Source organism: Amphiprion ocellaris, chromosome 6 (assembly GCF_022539595.1).
Source record: "Amphiprion ocellaris isolate individual 3 ecotype Okinawa chromosome 6, ASM2253959v1, whole genome shotgun sequence".
In the NCBI taxonomy this organism is placed as follows: domain Eukaryota; kingdom Metazoa; phylum Chordata; class Actinopteri; family Pomacentridae; genus Amphiprion; species Amphiprion ocellaris.
Window position 1 is genome coordinate 25,512,241 of NC_072771.1, and position 15,227 is coordinate 25,527,467.

A 15,227-nucleotide genomic window follows, 5' to 3' on the forward strand; every position below is an offset into this window, starting at 1 on the left:
GAACTTGAGTATGCATCTGGGAAAGGGGAGGAATTCGACCCCTGACACGGTCCAAAAAATGTTACTGCATTTATTCTTTGGCTGATAGTTTGAGGTTCTTTTCCCAAAGACTTGCGGCTTTTTATTTTCTTTTTGGTTGAAGCTGAAGAATGAGGAGGCAGGCGTTCCCTACCATTAACAGGACAAAGAGAAACTCTACGGCCTGCAGTGAGAACAGGTAGATGCCGATGCCCTGCAGGAAGCAGAGAGGGTAGCGGTCTGCATCATTGTGTTGTGTTTTTTTTAATTAGTTTCTGAAAGGCAAGCACGAGCAGGTGGAAAGACTAACATCAAAACAGATGGTCACATTGGCGCTCTGATATGTTGCAGAAGCAGAGGCCAGACATGCACATACAGCAACAAATGATATCTGAACAGTTTATTGTCAGACTCTCCATAAAGTGTTATTCCATTAAGAAAAAGGATATACAGTTTAACTGCACGGAAAATCTGACACCCAGTGTGCACGTATGTTTGCGCTTAACGTTGTATTTTCACAGGAAAATAGGACAATTCACATCAGCATAAAGAATTAACAACTAATAACTGCTACAATATTTATTAAACTGGAAAATTGTATAGTTGCTCTGAAACTGAAACAATCTTCTGCACATTGATTAGCAAGAAATACAACAAAACGCTGCTCTGACTAGTTGAAAACAAACCTGTGGTACATGTACATAACCAGAAACAAGACTACAAACGGATCAATACAAACCACAACTGAAGATTAAGTGTAATGGATTCTTCTTGGAGCCAAGCATCTGAAGTCATCTCCCAGGACAACTAATCATTGTTTAATTAGTAAAAACATAAACTCAGAGCGCAAAAATGGAAGTAAAGAAATCACAAAAGTACTGAGGGCTGGTTGTTCCAGATGGATTTTTTTTGCTGTTTTTCCAGTATTCAAAATGATATATACATGAGTATGTTAGAGTCTTTGTGAGCTCATTTTGATTCTGGGGGAGGGAAGAGCCATATTGACCATATTGGAAAATTCTTATTGATCATTCTTCTTTTCTCTGAGCACCGGCTTGTTAAAAAAAAGACCCCTCTTGGAAACATGATCAATTAGTGAGATAGTGCTTGCCATTGATCACCCCACTGCTCTCACAAGGCTCTTGCCTGGCGATGCATCCCTCCACACACTCTATATGACCAACTATTGATCTCAGCTTCTTAGCCAAATATAAAAGCACACACTCACACTAAGCGCTGACCCCTCCCATCCAAACCACACAGTCTAATACTAATACTGACATCTGCTTGTCTCCATTGTAAACCCCATGGTTTGCTCATAAATAGTGAGGCCAGCTTTGGCCCAGAACCAATATAGTTTCTCCGAGGTCAGAGGTCAGTATGGCAATAATGCCACCATTAACAGATCTGCCTGGGCTTATATCGAGAATTTCTTAAAGTAGATGAGTTTCACAGAGTGAAAGCAATGAAGAATAAAACACCAGTATGATGGTGTACATGGGGTTGGTTATTCTTATTTTTTTTGGAATTAGAACCCAAAGGTGAGAGAAAAATGGTGAATTCTCATTTTTAAGTAGCCGAAAATAGTAATTTTTTGTCTTTTTTAACTTTATAAATGCCTTGATGAAGCAAACACTAATCCTATCATGCACAAATAGAAGGTTCACCTAAATGCTTTCATCAAGAATAAAGAACAAGGGAAGACATCGACTGTGCGACTTTGAAGAGCCACAGTTATGGTGATGAGGCCAGAGACATCGATCTGTCTATCTTTCTATTGATCAATCATCTAACCAATCAGTGAACAAGTCAGTCCATCAGTCAAAGACAAATGACATTCTGCAAACAGTGAAGCCACATTAGGTCTGCGAGCGCAACACTTCACCAATGTTATGATTAGACAATTGTAAAACTATTAGGCACAGCAGGCAGTGGGGCATTAGATAATTCTCTCCCATAAGCAACTTGAGTCATCTCTTTGTCAGCGAGCTGCTCTTGCCCTCTCCATCCCTCAGTCCCTCCACCCTCTGTCCCTTCACCCCTCCCTATGGATCAGCTGTGATCTCCTCTCTCTCCTTTCACTCAAATCAGGATTAGGGAGAAGAGGAGATGGAGGGGGTGCAGCAGCAGCAGCAGGAGAAGGGGGAGAGAAAACTGAAACAATATGGAAAGGAGATTAGAAAAGAGGGGGTTTGGGCCGTTTGGGGAATTGCAAACTCCCTTGTGCTTGGGTAGGTGTCCTAATGACACTGCCTAATTATGGCAAAATTAGACAGGCTAAAGGGAAGGAGGGGGGTGGTGGTGGTAGTGCTGGTGGGGAAGGAGATGGCAACATGAAGGAAAAAGAAGAGGAGAAGGGGAATTAGGCAACAGGGAGTGAAAATGGTAAGTGCACAGTAGGAGCATGTGAGAGCAAACGGAGACAGCGAGAGGGGAGTGTGCAGAAGTACAGATACAAGCTGGGAGGAAGGCAGCAGAGAGGGGTGAGAGTGAGAGAATAAAGAGAAAAGAAAAAGGGTAGTGGCTGGGCGATAGGAGAGAGTGGGCCCCAGCACGCTGCATGTTAATTGGAGAACAGGTGTTGGGGCTGGGAGCAGGAGGCTGATTACTGGAGCCACAGAAACAGACCGTCTCCTCCACACACACACACACACACACACACACACACACACACACACACACACACACACACACACACACACACACACACCACCAAAGAGAGACACACACACATGAATAATTTAGGAACCAAACAGTGTCTAGGGAAAAAGGTCAGTATAGGGGTCACAGAGACACATAGAGAATCGCACATACATCCATATACATACATAAGCAAACGTGCAAGGATCCCCACACGAATGAAAATATGCACCGTTTGTCAGCACGCAAACAATGCATGCATGCTGTGAACATGCACCCACAGCTTGGTCTGTCAGTGTCTTTATTTTCTCTCTTTTTCAGAGCACATACAGTGAAAAGTACCCAAGAAGTGGGATAAAAGGGCACGGGGCCACGCAAAATTCCATTGGCTTATCAGAAATTAACTGGCTGCTAATAGGAGACTCCCTCAGGAGAGGATTTTGCAGGCCAGTCAAGAGGGAGAAGCCCCCATCAGGACGGGATATGCCCAGTGTGATTAGAGAGTACAGTAGGTCAATGATTCCATTTAAATCAGTCCTCAGAGCTGCACAGCGGCCTGCACACACTCACACATACACACACACAAGGAGTCACAAACACATATAGATTGTTTTTCCCCCACCAGCACACCAAGGAACTCACGAACAAATTTCGAAGAGCTTTAGCCATGTTAGGAGGATGTATGAAAAAGGCTGCAGAGGGGGTTAATGTGGGAGTAATACGCTACAGTAAATGGGAAAAGCAGCTGCTCTAAGGTATTCTGGGAAAATTCAAAAGACAACAGCCCGATTTTTCCGTTATATGAAAACTATCTTCAGCTGAGATCCTTTGAGACACACTGTCAACAGCCAGCCAGCTTGAACTGAGGAGGGGAAAGAAAAGGGTCCTTGACGTATATGAAGTGAGTGTTTTCTAGACAGACAATTGTGTAGCGAAGGAGAGAAGGAAGACGAGGGAGTGAGGGAGGAAGAGGTGATGAAGGTTGCATCTATGAGATCACAGAGAAAGTATTTCACATACGGTCTGCTTATGAGCATTCATCACACTGGTTAATGCCAGGCAGACAGTGCGAGACCTCCAAACTCTCCTGGACGTGAAAGCTCTCGCACACGCTGATTACAGGGGTGGTCATCTGCCTTTAAGCCTGGTAACTGACTGTCAGGGTGAACATTTACTACATATGTGCGCCTGCCTGGTGGTATGAATGCTCCACATGCTTCTGATAAAAAGGAAATCTATGCTTTCTTCAGGCTTCAGGTGCAATGTTGAAATGAGTGACCAAATTGAAACAGATCCCAGCAGGCTGAAGATAGATCAACAGATAAACAGAGAGGAACACATGGGAGACAGACATGGACAATGCACTGTACAGTTCAGCCTGCTTGGATTGGGGCAGTGTTAACCGGCATGGTGGATAAGCTGACAACTATGAACATTTTTCACTGTGTTTTTCATATTTATGTGTAAATGCACAAATAAATCTTATATGTAAACATATATAATACAATAGAAATACATCAAACCCATACATACACTGCAGTAGGAGCTTCTACTCTGTATATAACTACTTTTCTTTCTGTTGACACTATTTTTAGCATCTGTAAATGCAACGCCTGATTGGTGAGATCCCACCACAAGAAACTTCACATCAAGCCATAATCTCGCTGTGTCACTGAGTGTGAACATGTGGATGTGTGCTCACAACGAAGGGTCAGCCTGAACATGGAGTGCAGAGACGTGCTTATTGGAGGTGATGGACACCGTGTGGGACATGGTTTGATCTCATTACCTGTCGATGATGACTGGATCAGAGGGCGTCTCGTTTCGATTGCCACAACTTTTCTTCTCACAACAGCGACTGAGTGGGCGGTTAAAGAAACAGAAAAGAGGAAAAGTCAGTGTTGGGGGAAGAAAAGAAAAAAAACAAATTAAACAGGAGGAGTCATGGTTTGTCTGGCCCATCCACAGCCACAGACTCAGGCCACTCTGCCTCGCAGTCGGCCAAGATCCAGGAACACACAAAGGAGGCATGAAAGGGGAGGGGAAGAATGGACAAAAGAATAAAAGAGGAAGAAAAGGTACAACAACACACCCTACAAACAGTGAGAGACCATTCAAAAGTGAAAAGCCAGCCAGGCAATCTGTCACATTGATTTTGAAATCAAACTCAACCCCCACGCAGACTCACCACACACGCACGCGCGCACACACACACACACACACACACACACACACACACACACACACACACACACACACACACACACACACACACACACACACACACACACACACACACACACACACACACACACACACGCGCGCACACGCACACACCGTCCCACAACATCCTTCCATTCGTCAGCAGTCCTGTCCGAGGAGCCTGCTGGCCACCCCCCACCCCTTCCCCAAAGTCCCCTTCACTGCATAACAAAAGTGCCCCCACCCCTAACCATCTGCCACCCCTACACCTCGCCTCACCCCTCTCGTGTCCCAGCTTGGCCCTGCCCTGCCCCCCTCCGCCCCCCTGTCAGACGGCCTCACTCCCCAGCTGTGACGCTTGCCCTCTGCCTCTTCGGCTCTGTTATTAGCCAGCTGTGAGTCACATTCGGGCATCTGCTGGCTACACAATGGCAAAACCCACTCCGTCTTAGCCCCTCTCCCTGTGTCCCAGCCCCCTATCCTTCCCCCTACTGCCCTCCAATCCTGGGTCACTGCCCCACTTCCACATCACTCTCTTCATGTTCTTCTCCATCCCTCTGATCACCTACTTTCTTTATTCACCCAAAAAACTCTTTGGTTCCGAAGCCATGACTATATTTGCTAATCTTGGTCTGCTTTTGAAACAACTCGCTGCCACTGGCTGCACTTCTGTTGCACTTGTCATCACATCTTGACAAAGTTCATACATGGTGCCCCGGCCAAACATAAGTGCTGAAGTTGTATTTTGAAGAGCAAAAGGCAGCTTATTCCCCGAAACTGTCTGGGGCTGTCAGTTGAGGGTTGGCTGCGAAACCCCAGGCCAGAAAGAGAGGAACTCCAAGAAGAAACCAGAGCTGGCCCAGGGACATGTTGCGTTACAGCAGACAGCAGCAGGGGGTTACCACTGTAACAAGGATGATGACAGACAGGCCCGACTTACAGTTCAATAACAGACTAATTCTCAAAAAACTCATGCCCCAAGCGTCATCCCCAAACCACATTTCAAGCTGTCTGAGACAAAACAGAGTGAAGGAGAGTAATGGATATTTGGATTTTGTCCCTGTGGGTGAAGGTTTCACTGAGTTGTGTGTGTGTTACCACTCACCTGCACATAACCTCGTGTGTGAGCAGAACTCTGCACATTTCTGGATTCTTGTTTTGTCCCTCATACGATATGGGCTGAGGGGAGAAAATAAGGGGCAACGGGACATATTCAGTTTCATGCAGGATAAATAAACTCCTGTTTATACAGCTGAAAGTGGAATCCCCAACAAGCAGACTTAAGGGAAGTTTACTAACCTGTTTAGTGACGGAGTCGATGAGTCGTGCGTAAAGATCTTGCTCTGTACGAACACCTGTCATGAGAAATTGGAGGATTTCCATAGCTTTAAAAACTTATTTTAGGCAAGAAAAAGATTTTAATTAGCAGAAAAAGTTTTCCAAGTAAACTGAAATCTGCTGCCCTTGTTCTTTCGTTAAATGTAACATTTTATAGTGCAGATAAAGTAGTTTATCACTGAACAACAGGAAAACAAGGCTTACTTAGTTGACATTATTTTTAAGATACTCTATAACCAATCTGTCAAATTGAGTTCTTAAACTCTCTAACCTGCTCTGTTCAGTCTATAAAAACTTACATTTCACAGTGGGTTCTCAAAATAAAATGAAACGATTTGTGATATAAATCATTTTCTTTCTCAAACTCTGGACACGCTCTCAGACAACACACTGATCTCTGTCCAGCCAACATAGACGAACAACATTGGCATGCAGTTCACATTTTCTCTCTGATGGTTTCTGAGGGGATTGGGAGCTATTTGATGTTTGATGATTATTAGTCATGTTCTGTTTTGAGGCCACAATTTACAACAACATTCTCATGATTTGTCAAGCTGTTTATTTTTGTGGTTGTCTCAGTGTTAACTTGTAAATCAGTCCCAAGTTTAGTTAACTGACATGAGGTTGTGCTATACACTAAAATAAGAACCGATCAGTCTGTGGAGAGATTTAATTGAAGAGAAAAGATCTTTTTTGAGCATCTTTTCTCACTTTCCTGTGATCAAGTAAACACCTGAACCTCTGGATGCTTTAAACCCTCCTCTGTAAATCACATAAGAGAAGGAAACAACATGTAATGAATTGCTTCTTGAGAGAAGAGCGCATTGCCCACGGATTTTTTTTTTCTTATGGAGACTTTGGAGAGTATCGCTTTTAAAATGTGTTCCTCTCATCAAAGTCTCGATTGAGATGCCTTTGATATTGCTTGGGGGAAGGGGATGAGAGGAGGGGATGTAGAGGAAGTGCTTTTGGTGTGCTTGTATGTACGTATGTGTGTGTGTGTGTGTGTGTGTGTGTGTGTGTGTGTGTGTGTGTGTGTGTGTGTGTGTGTGTGTGTGTGTGTGTGTGTGTGTGTGTGAGGGGGTTGCTCTGGAACACGGCTTTTATCTTCTCTCCCATGGGTGCCACTGCGATGGCAGAGTATAGGGGCAGCAGTGGCTCATGGGAACCAAATTTCTCTGTGTATCCCCTGATCTGATGTGGAAGCACCATGGGGGGTTGGAGGAGCTGGGAGGATGAGGAGGGGTTGGGAAGGGGATGGCAACATGTACCCCAGTGTGCCCAGAAGTGGCTGCTCGCAAAAAAAAAAAAAATGAACATAAAACTGTACAAACCAAGTGATTAGACAATGAGCTGAAGGTCATTTATGAGCTTAGAGAGGAGAGAAGAGGCGGGGAGGAAGGCGAGGTAAGTGGAAAGGTGAGTGACTTCTAACTTTTTTCTCTGCATGGTGCCTAAATGAGGGCAAAGAACCAACCCACAAGCTGCTCACCGTTGCTGTAGAGGAGCTGAAGCTTGTAGTGGGTGCCGTTGTTGGTCTTTTCTCCCGTCTGCTCCTTGGAAAAGAGAGGACAGACACACAGACAGATGCAGGGCATGCAGTTAAACACAGAGAGAACTACAGCTGGGCATCAGAACACAGCGTTAAGCACAGCGAGTCTCTCCTAATCCTGCTGCTCGCCCTTCCCATGGAGCAGCATGGAGATCAGAGAGTTGTCGGCTCTAAGCTCATGTGGGACTCTGCGTTGTGCTCATAAGCTGAACACTTAACCTTGACTCGGATGTTCTTTATGGAGGGTTGAACCATCATCTCCGATACAAACGCTTAAAAAGCTAATATCAAATGCAGCGCTCCTTTCTGCAGTGAGGTAGCAGGAATGGTTATATGTGCATGTGTGTCTGTGTGTGTGTGCAAAGTGTGTTCCAACGAGTGGAAAGTACTGTGTGTGAGACTGAGTAGCAGTCGACCTTGACAGAAAAACTTCCTTTCCGCTATCCCTCCTTCCCCCAGGCTCTCCACTAGCCTCGCACTTCTTCCTTCGTTCCCCCTCTCTGTCTCTTGTTCCCCCTCTTTCTTTCTCCTCCTTCTACCTCTACTGGTCTTTCTAAGTGGTCTCAGAGGAATGCTCTCTGGTCCAATAACCCAGGAGGCTGGCATCACAGAGATGAGCACAAGAGAGGAGGAGAGAGAACAGGGAAGTCGGGGGGAGTAGAGAAAGTGGAGAAAAAGAGAGACAGTTACGAGGAGGGAAGAAGAAGCGGGGAAATTAAGATGCGCGTGGATAAAGTTGGAAGGTAACAGGCTCAAAACTTAACGTGAGACTGAGACACAAGGAGATGGATGGATGCCTGGCTCCATAAGTTTTGCAAATGCACACAGAGGAGCATTTATTTCACCATGCCACCGTCGCTACCTTCTGCATAATTACAAAGCAAAAACAGATGCCAGGGTAACCATGCAGAAAATGAACTTCTCCACTGCCATCATATTAGTCTGCGCTGGCCTGTGTGGCACAAAGGGGAGCACACTGACAGCTTTCAAGCCTGGCATTAGCACTGCCACCTTCCTCACTAACAAAACTCCTAAAGCTGCAGCCTGAACTTCAGCTGACAGGACTGTGTCCCCTTGTCTTTCTCTTGGGGTAAAGCTGTTGCCAGCTAAGGAGATTCTCGCTCCCCTCACCACAAGGCAAAAGCATCCATCAACACCGGGCATGAGGTTCACTCCAGGCAGCCTCTTTCTAACTCTGTCTCCACACTGCACCCTTCCTTATTTTGGTCTTGTCCAACCTGAGGAATCCAGCTCCCCCCACAGCAGTATTTTCGAGGATGGGAGAGGGGCATGAAGGAAAAGAGACTTTGATGATTAGTTCACTGTATAACTTAACAGGAGCAAGCATAATTTGCATTTTAAAAAGTAGTGATGTCCTCCTAATGAGGCAAGCTGCTAATTAGTCATTAGATATTCTTTTTCAATCCCACATCATCAGCTCATTGAGGGTAAAGCTTGTGTAAACATGTAGCCGTCAGCTGTTCGATATGCTTGGCTTTACTGGGGATGGGGAAGATTAAGTTGAGCACCTGGTTACAGCTGAAACGCTCTATATTACTAACACCTTCTGATGCTGTTGGTCGTTTTGAGACAATATTGATTTAGATTTAGAGTTTGAAGGGTTAAAAGTTCCCCTGATGCAATGATTAACTGATGAATTCATAACGTCCTCAAATAACCACAAAGACAGACATCACACACCTTGTCGTGCTCAACAAAGTCCACAAACGCAGTCCTCTCCACCTCCACAGGTTGGCCATGTCTGTCATAGAGCGCCAGGACAAAGTGGAAGAAGTTGGACTTGCGGAGATTTGAGGGCGGCTGCTTCTCAAAATGAGCTCTAGACAGAGCTACTCCACTGCAGACACAACAGGAAACAGTCAGCTCACATTTAACATCATTACTATCACAATACTTGTGTGCAATAGAACAATTTATACAATTTAATATAAAGACTTTAAAAAATTAAATTACCATCCAACAATGTATGTAATCTACTGTGGTTGGAATAATGGCTCAAACAAATATTAATCAAACTAACTAAAGACCAGTCACTTCTCTTTATACTCGCAGTACATTATGAAAACTACCTGAAATATGCATTTGAAATATGTTTGGTTTAAAGAAGGCAGTTGTTTAATTTTTAAATCTTTTTTCAAAGCATGTTAATCTCTCAATTGTTGCAAAATTAAAAATTAAAAATAACAATTCTTTTAGGCCTTATGTTTATCCACACAGTCACAAGTAACAAAAATTTGAGATAATTTACCTTCTATTTTATCTGTCAATTAGAACCTAATTTGAACTGGAAAAAAATCTAATATTATCCCAAATAGGAAAAAAATCATAAAGAGCAAAACTTGTTGAAAGTTTGAAACTTTGAAAAAACAGAATCAAGGATTTTTCTTGGGCTAATGGTGGAGCATGTTGCTTTAAAAAAAAAAAAAAAAGACAATAGACCATTGATTATTTAACTATTAAAAAAACAAAAGATCCAGGCACGTTGGATTTCTATCTTAAATCCGTGCAGAAAAGATTAACCAATCTGCAGTTTTGTACAACAAAAGCCTGCACAGGATTTCTGCAAATTTAACTTCGGCTGCAAAATGGCCTATTTTATATCTTCTCAGCACTCAAACTTTAGGATTCTGTGTTTTAAATATTGTCTTGTCAGCCGGAAACGTTCCTGTGAGAACAAAAAAGGGCCGCAGTAATTTTTCCCATGAAGATTTTTTTTTTAATAAAATGCAGCAGTGTGTTTTAAATTGAATGTTAACGCTCAATAAAATATTTAATTAACTAATAATCGCTATTGATGACCAGCCTGTACTTTCATGTAGTGTCTTCTAATTTGTGCTTATACTATTTAACTTTTTGCCTGCTTTTTTGTTTAAAAATGACACTGCGATTTTATAACTGTCTCTCAACTTTGGATTCAGTTAGTTTGGACTATGAGAAGTGTGTGTGGTGAAGACATAAAAAATGTGAGGAGGTTAATTGAAAATTTAGGAGAATGTGGCGAACAGTCTGTTAGTTGAAGTGTGACTGAACAGTAGAAGGGAAAAAAAACACTATTTTAGTTGATGAAAAATCGTAATTTCAAGGTTTAAGACCTGAGAGGATGAAAGGTTTTTTTTTTTTATTAGCTGCATCATCTGAAACTGCTGGCCCGGAAAAAAATACATATTTAACTTCAGCCACATCTAGGTTTGGGGATTTATCCAAGCTGATGTAAAACAATAATGATAATAATAATAAAGTTAACCATGTGTGAAAATTCTCTAATCAAATTCTTCTTATTTCTGACTCTGGGAAATAATAATTATCACTTTTACTTTTGGGTAACAGACTCACCTTCTGTTCACATTTTATTAGTATAAACATCATAAAGAAAACGTCAAATGTTGCTTCCTCATCATAATTAAAAGCATTTTATGAGTTTGGGGGCAACGGGTTTTATGGGGGACTCGTGTCATATTTTGCAACAAGTAGTTTGCTGCTCTTTTTTCTGAAAGGACGCCTGTTCTGCTGTTCAACATTCATGCTTTATAAACTATATTATATAGATGTCATCGTACTGATCGTTAAAATAAATTCTGTCAAGCTGCTGACAAGCCTGAGCGCACCCGATGAAAAGCTGCTGAGAAAGTAATGTCAGCACATCAGCTGGGTTTGTACTGTACCTTTGCGCCGCGACGTTCGCGTCCACAACCCCGACATTACGCACCCACGACCGGACTGGATCCATCTCCTCTCCGAGACTTCTTTCTTTTAATCCGCTCACTTCTCGTATGAGGTGCTCCTGGATCCCGAACATTTAAGCCCTGTCCTGTTCGTGTGGTGCACTTTTTTTAACTTGAGGGGGGAAAAAAGATACTGAGCTGGACAGTTTAAGCACTTTGGCAAACAACAGAAGGTCCACTTCAACGCGCTGCGCTCATCCAGAGCGCCGCAGAAAAAACACTGAGCCTTCGCAGAGCTTTCAGGGGGGAAATGAGGGTGTTTAATGCTGCAGAAGGCGTCTTAATAAAAACAAAAAAATCCACACAGACTTAAGGTTCAAACGACGGCGGTAAATATATCCCTCCACTGATTGCCAGCATTGTCCAGGCGCATATCTCCAGCGTCAGTTCGAGCGCAGCGGATCACCTGCTCGGCTCCACGCAGCGAGTCTGTCTCAGGATATTCTTTCAAATACGTGTGTGCAAGAAAGTCTTCCTTTGTCACAAGGCCAGATCGGATCAAAACAGTTGATCCGAGGGCCAGGAAGCTTGTAGTGAACTGCTGTCTTGAAGCATGAATGAGACCCTGAGCCGGGATGGAGCGTGGAGGAGGGGCCTTAGTGCCATATGGGGGACCGATTGTTGAAATGGATGCTCTCATTGGTGTAAAGTGCATCCGTTGTTTGGACTTCTGCCAGTTTCAGCATCCAACCGGTGACTCTCTCTGCAAACTTTCCACGTTTAAAGTTCGACCGGGTTGATGGTATCAAAAAATCACAACATTTTGCTCCTTTTTCAGCTGCAGCTTTGCACGTCTGTGAATTCTGCGAGGGGGAAAAATATTATTCTATAGATGGAAACGAAAGGTTCCCTTTGTGTTGAAGTAGGAATGGGGGTGCAATTAGTATTATTCGATTTCTTCAACCTCAGAACTCTTGAACAATTTTAACAAAAGCTTTGAAAATGCTCAGATTGTTTGGATGTCTTTGTGTTTTATTTAAGCTACTTGTTCAAATTTGGGCGCAGATTTTAATTTTTGCTCTACATGCTGCGCAGCTCCTGCCCTGAATAGCCTGTACAGCAAATCCTGTTTGGTCTATTCATTCAAGTCAACATTTAACACAAGTGCGCTCTCGACAGGCGCGCATTCAGCAGCTCCACCGTCTGCTCCTTTGAACGCAGTGATTCCGCTGAGGACGCATCGCATCAGTGTCAGCCGCAACAATGGCCGTCTGGTTGGTCCATCAATCTCCGCCAGCAGCCGACAAGGCTGCGCTCTGATTGGCGTTTGGACCGCAGCCTGACAGTGCCCGAAATGAGTTCGTAATCAATGCAACAGACTGTGTTACCCAATGCAAACTACTGCTGGAATCAGCCATGAATAGACCAACGCCGATAAGGAAACTGTTTCTTTAAACGTTATTGTGATCTCTATAGAAAAGTGCTCTGCTGGGATATAAAAGTGAATTTTTAAAGTTTCATTTGCTGCTGATATGGATAATTTGCTGACTTCAGGTTTATATAAAACAATCCGAGCTCACCGAAAGACACTTTCTACTATTTTAGACAACAATGTAAAATCACAAATTCTCCATCTTATAGACTATTTATTCTATTTTTCTTTAAATGTTTTAATATTGTTTGTAAGCGTATGATTTGGATTGTTTAGACTCAATAAAACCAGCATATATCATGTTTTGGGGCATTTTTTCCAGACTGAAAATTAATTTCCGCTCCCATTCGTTTGGCTTTGAAAAGGAAAGTTTTTTTTTCTCCCAATCCTGGTTTTCTTGCCCCTTACTGAGACTATTGTTTCTGTGTGGAGTTCGTGCGCCTGGACAATGAATGTAAATCTCCCCCCTTTGGATCCCGCCTCAACCCACCATCTGCCAGCGCGGGACAAAGTCAGATGTTCCCCCAATTACGAGAGCAGTCTTGGGGAATCCTGCTGCCGAGTCTCCGCCCTGTCGCCGTGTCCCTCACACACTTCTCCGAACGTGACTGACAGCTCTACTTAACCCCCAAACCATGAAAAATCCATACATGATGACACATACTTTCATAGAATTCCTTCAGTCAGTCAGTCAGTCAGTCAGTCAGTTCAGTGCAAAACAAACAAACTGAGATGTGCTCTTTTGGGTACGTCGCTTGTATGGATTTAGCCTGATGCTTTTGGATGGCCCATTAAAAGTGCAGCCAATTCGGTGTTTAAATGCATTTATAGTCGACTAGGAGTTTTTCATTATGTGCAGGAAATTTATTTTTTTTTCTGATGGTGCCTTTGTAAACTTAAAGGAACCAGAAAGAGAAAAGATTAAGTTAAAACTTTAAAAAACAAAACTTTAACACAGCAGTTGCTCGTGGATGTGTGGGACAGTTGCCACCATCAGAAATCAGTCATGCCATCATCATGTGGAAATCTTTCAGCTTCATTAGTTTGCACTTTTACTCCATTTAATCACATGTGCTTTTTGTTAATTTGCTGTAATAATATATCTGTTTTGTTTGCCAAAAACACACTAATTAATGTGTCTTTTTAAAAGCCTGATTCCAGTTAATACTTCACCTTTACGCATCTTCCAAACTGGCAATACTTTCATTCCGTATAAAGGGCACTGCTGCGTGGCCTAAGTTTGCCGGATTTTAGTACAGGTAGAAATAGTGTGCAAATTAATAGAAAATCTTGCTCTGATTTGTGCAGTTGATCGTGGTGTTGCGCACAGACTCGTCTCCACTGTTCAGACCCACAGGTGCGCGGGGCTCCGGCGGGATTATCACAACCCGCAAGACTTGCTGTCTAAATGTGTGGCTTTCTCTCTCTCTCTCTCTCTTTTTAATTTGGTGAAGCGGAGAGCCGGGGCGAAAATGGGGGATTAGTCCAACCACAAACGTCTTTCTAATCAATTTAACCCGCTGAGACGGTCAGCCCGTGTGTTTCAGGGAGGAGAGAGGGGGGGATCGGTGACTGCTAAACCAAACAATGGGGTATCGTGTGCCGCTCGTCCTCTCCAGCATTCCCCTGCTCCCGTGGGACACCCGGAGCCACTCTGTGTGGATGGGACGGTGTCCACGGAGGTCAGGAGGGGGCGTGGTGTGTGTGTGTGTGTGTGTGTGTGTGTGTGTGTGTGTGTGTGTGTGTGTGTGTGTGTGTGTGTGTGTGTGCAGGGGTGGGTGGGGGTGAGGGGTGCTGGAGACGCAGCAGCTGGTTCCCGTCCCTCCTCTCTCCACTGTGAAGGAAACAACAGAGCTAATGCGACCCACCACGTCTCCAATCGATCGCCATATATTGCGCACGTTTTTGTTTACTTATTTAGGCACCGATGCAGGTCCCCCAGGGAGCGTCGGCATCTGCAATTAAAGCCGGGTGATCCCCTCTAGCCTCATTTCTTTATATCACAAACCATCATCTACTAAACCTTTTGGAAAACACTCTCCAAAGGCCCATGTCTTCTGTTGCAAATTTGGAGTTTAAATGTTCCCTTAAAGAAAGAAACACACTTAAGGGGAAAAAAAAATGTTGGATCGACTTAAATGAATTGCTTCAATAGCTGACATGCAGCGAAATTGAGTTCATTTAAATTAAGTAAGTGTAAATAATGCTACTGGTTCCAGTTAGATGCACTCCAATCAGTTAAAAACAGTTTGCATTGTTGCAACTTGAGTTACAAGAAAGTAAGCTTTCCCCAAAGTAAAACTGAAAAACATGATTATGTCATCAGATTTCTTTCCTTTTTTGTTACTCTGTAATCCAACAA

General features: G+C 43.5%; 1 protein-coding gene across 4 annotated transcripts in view; it reads right to left on the bottom strand.

The window, feature by feature from the left end:
• ebf2 (EBF transcription factor 2) overlaps positions 1 to 12,071 on the bottom strand; it is a 29,015-nt gene extending 16,944 nt beyond the window's left edge. The window contains exons 1-6 of one of the 4 annotated variants that reach the window (XM_023281110.3): positions 11,434 to 12,071; positions 9,452 to 9,608; positions 7,691 to 7,754; positions 6,160 to 6,215; positions 5,966 to 6,039; positions 4,448 to 4,516 (exon numbers count right to left, since the gene is read on the bottom strand). In XM_023281110.3, coding sequence (XP_023136878.1) covers positions 4,448 to 4,516; positions 5,966 to 6,039; positions 6,160 to 6,215; positions 7,691 to 7,754; positions 9,452 to 9,608; positions 11,434 to 11,567 — 554 coding nt within the window. In that variant the 5' untranslated portion in view covers positions 11,568 to 12,071. The remainder of the gene's footprint in view (positions 1 to 4,447; positions 4,517 to 5,965; positions 6,040 to 6,159; positions 6,216 to 7,690; positions 7,755 to 9,451; positions 9,609 to 11,433) is intronic. The other 3 variants (XM_035953403.2, XM_023281122.3, XM_023281119.3) reach the window with 3 other exon arrangements.
• Positions 12,072 to 15,227: the final 3,156 nt, after the last annotated feature.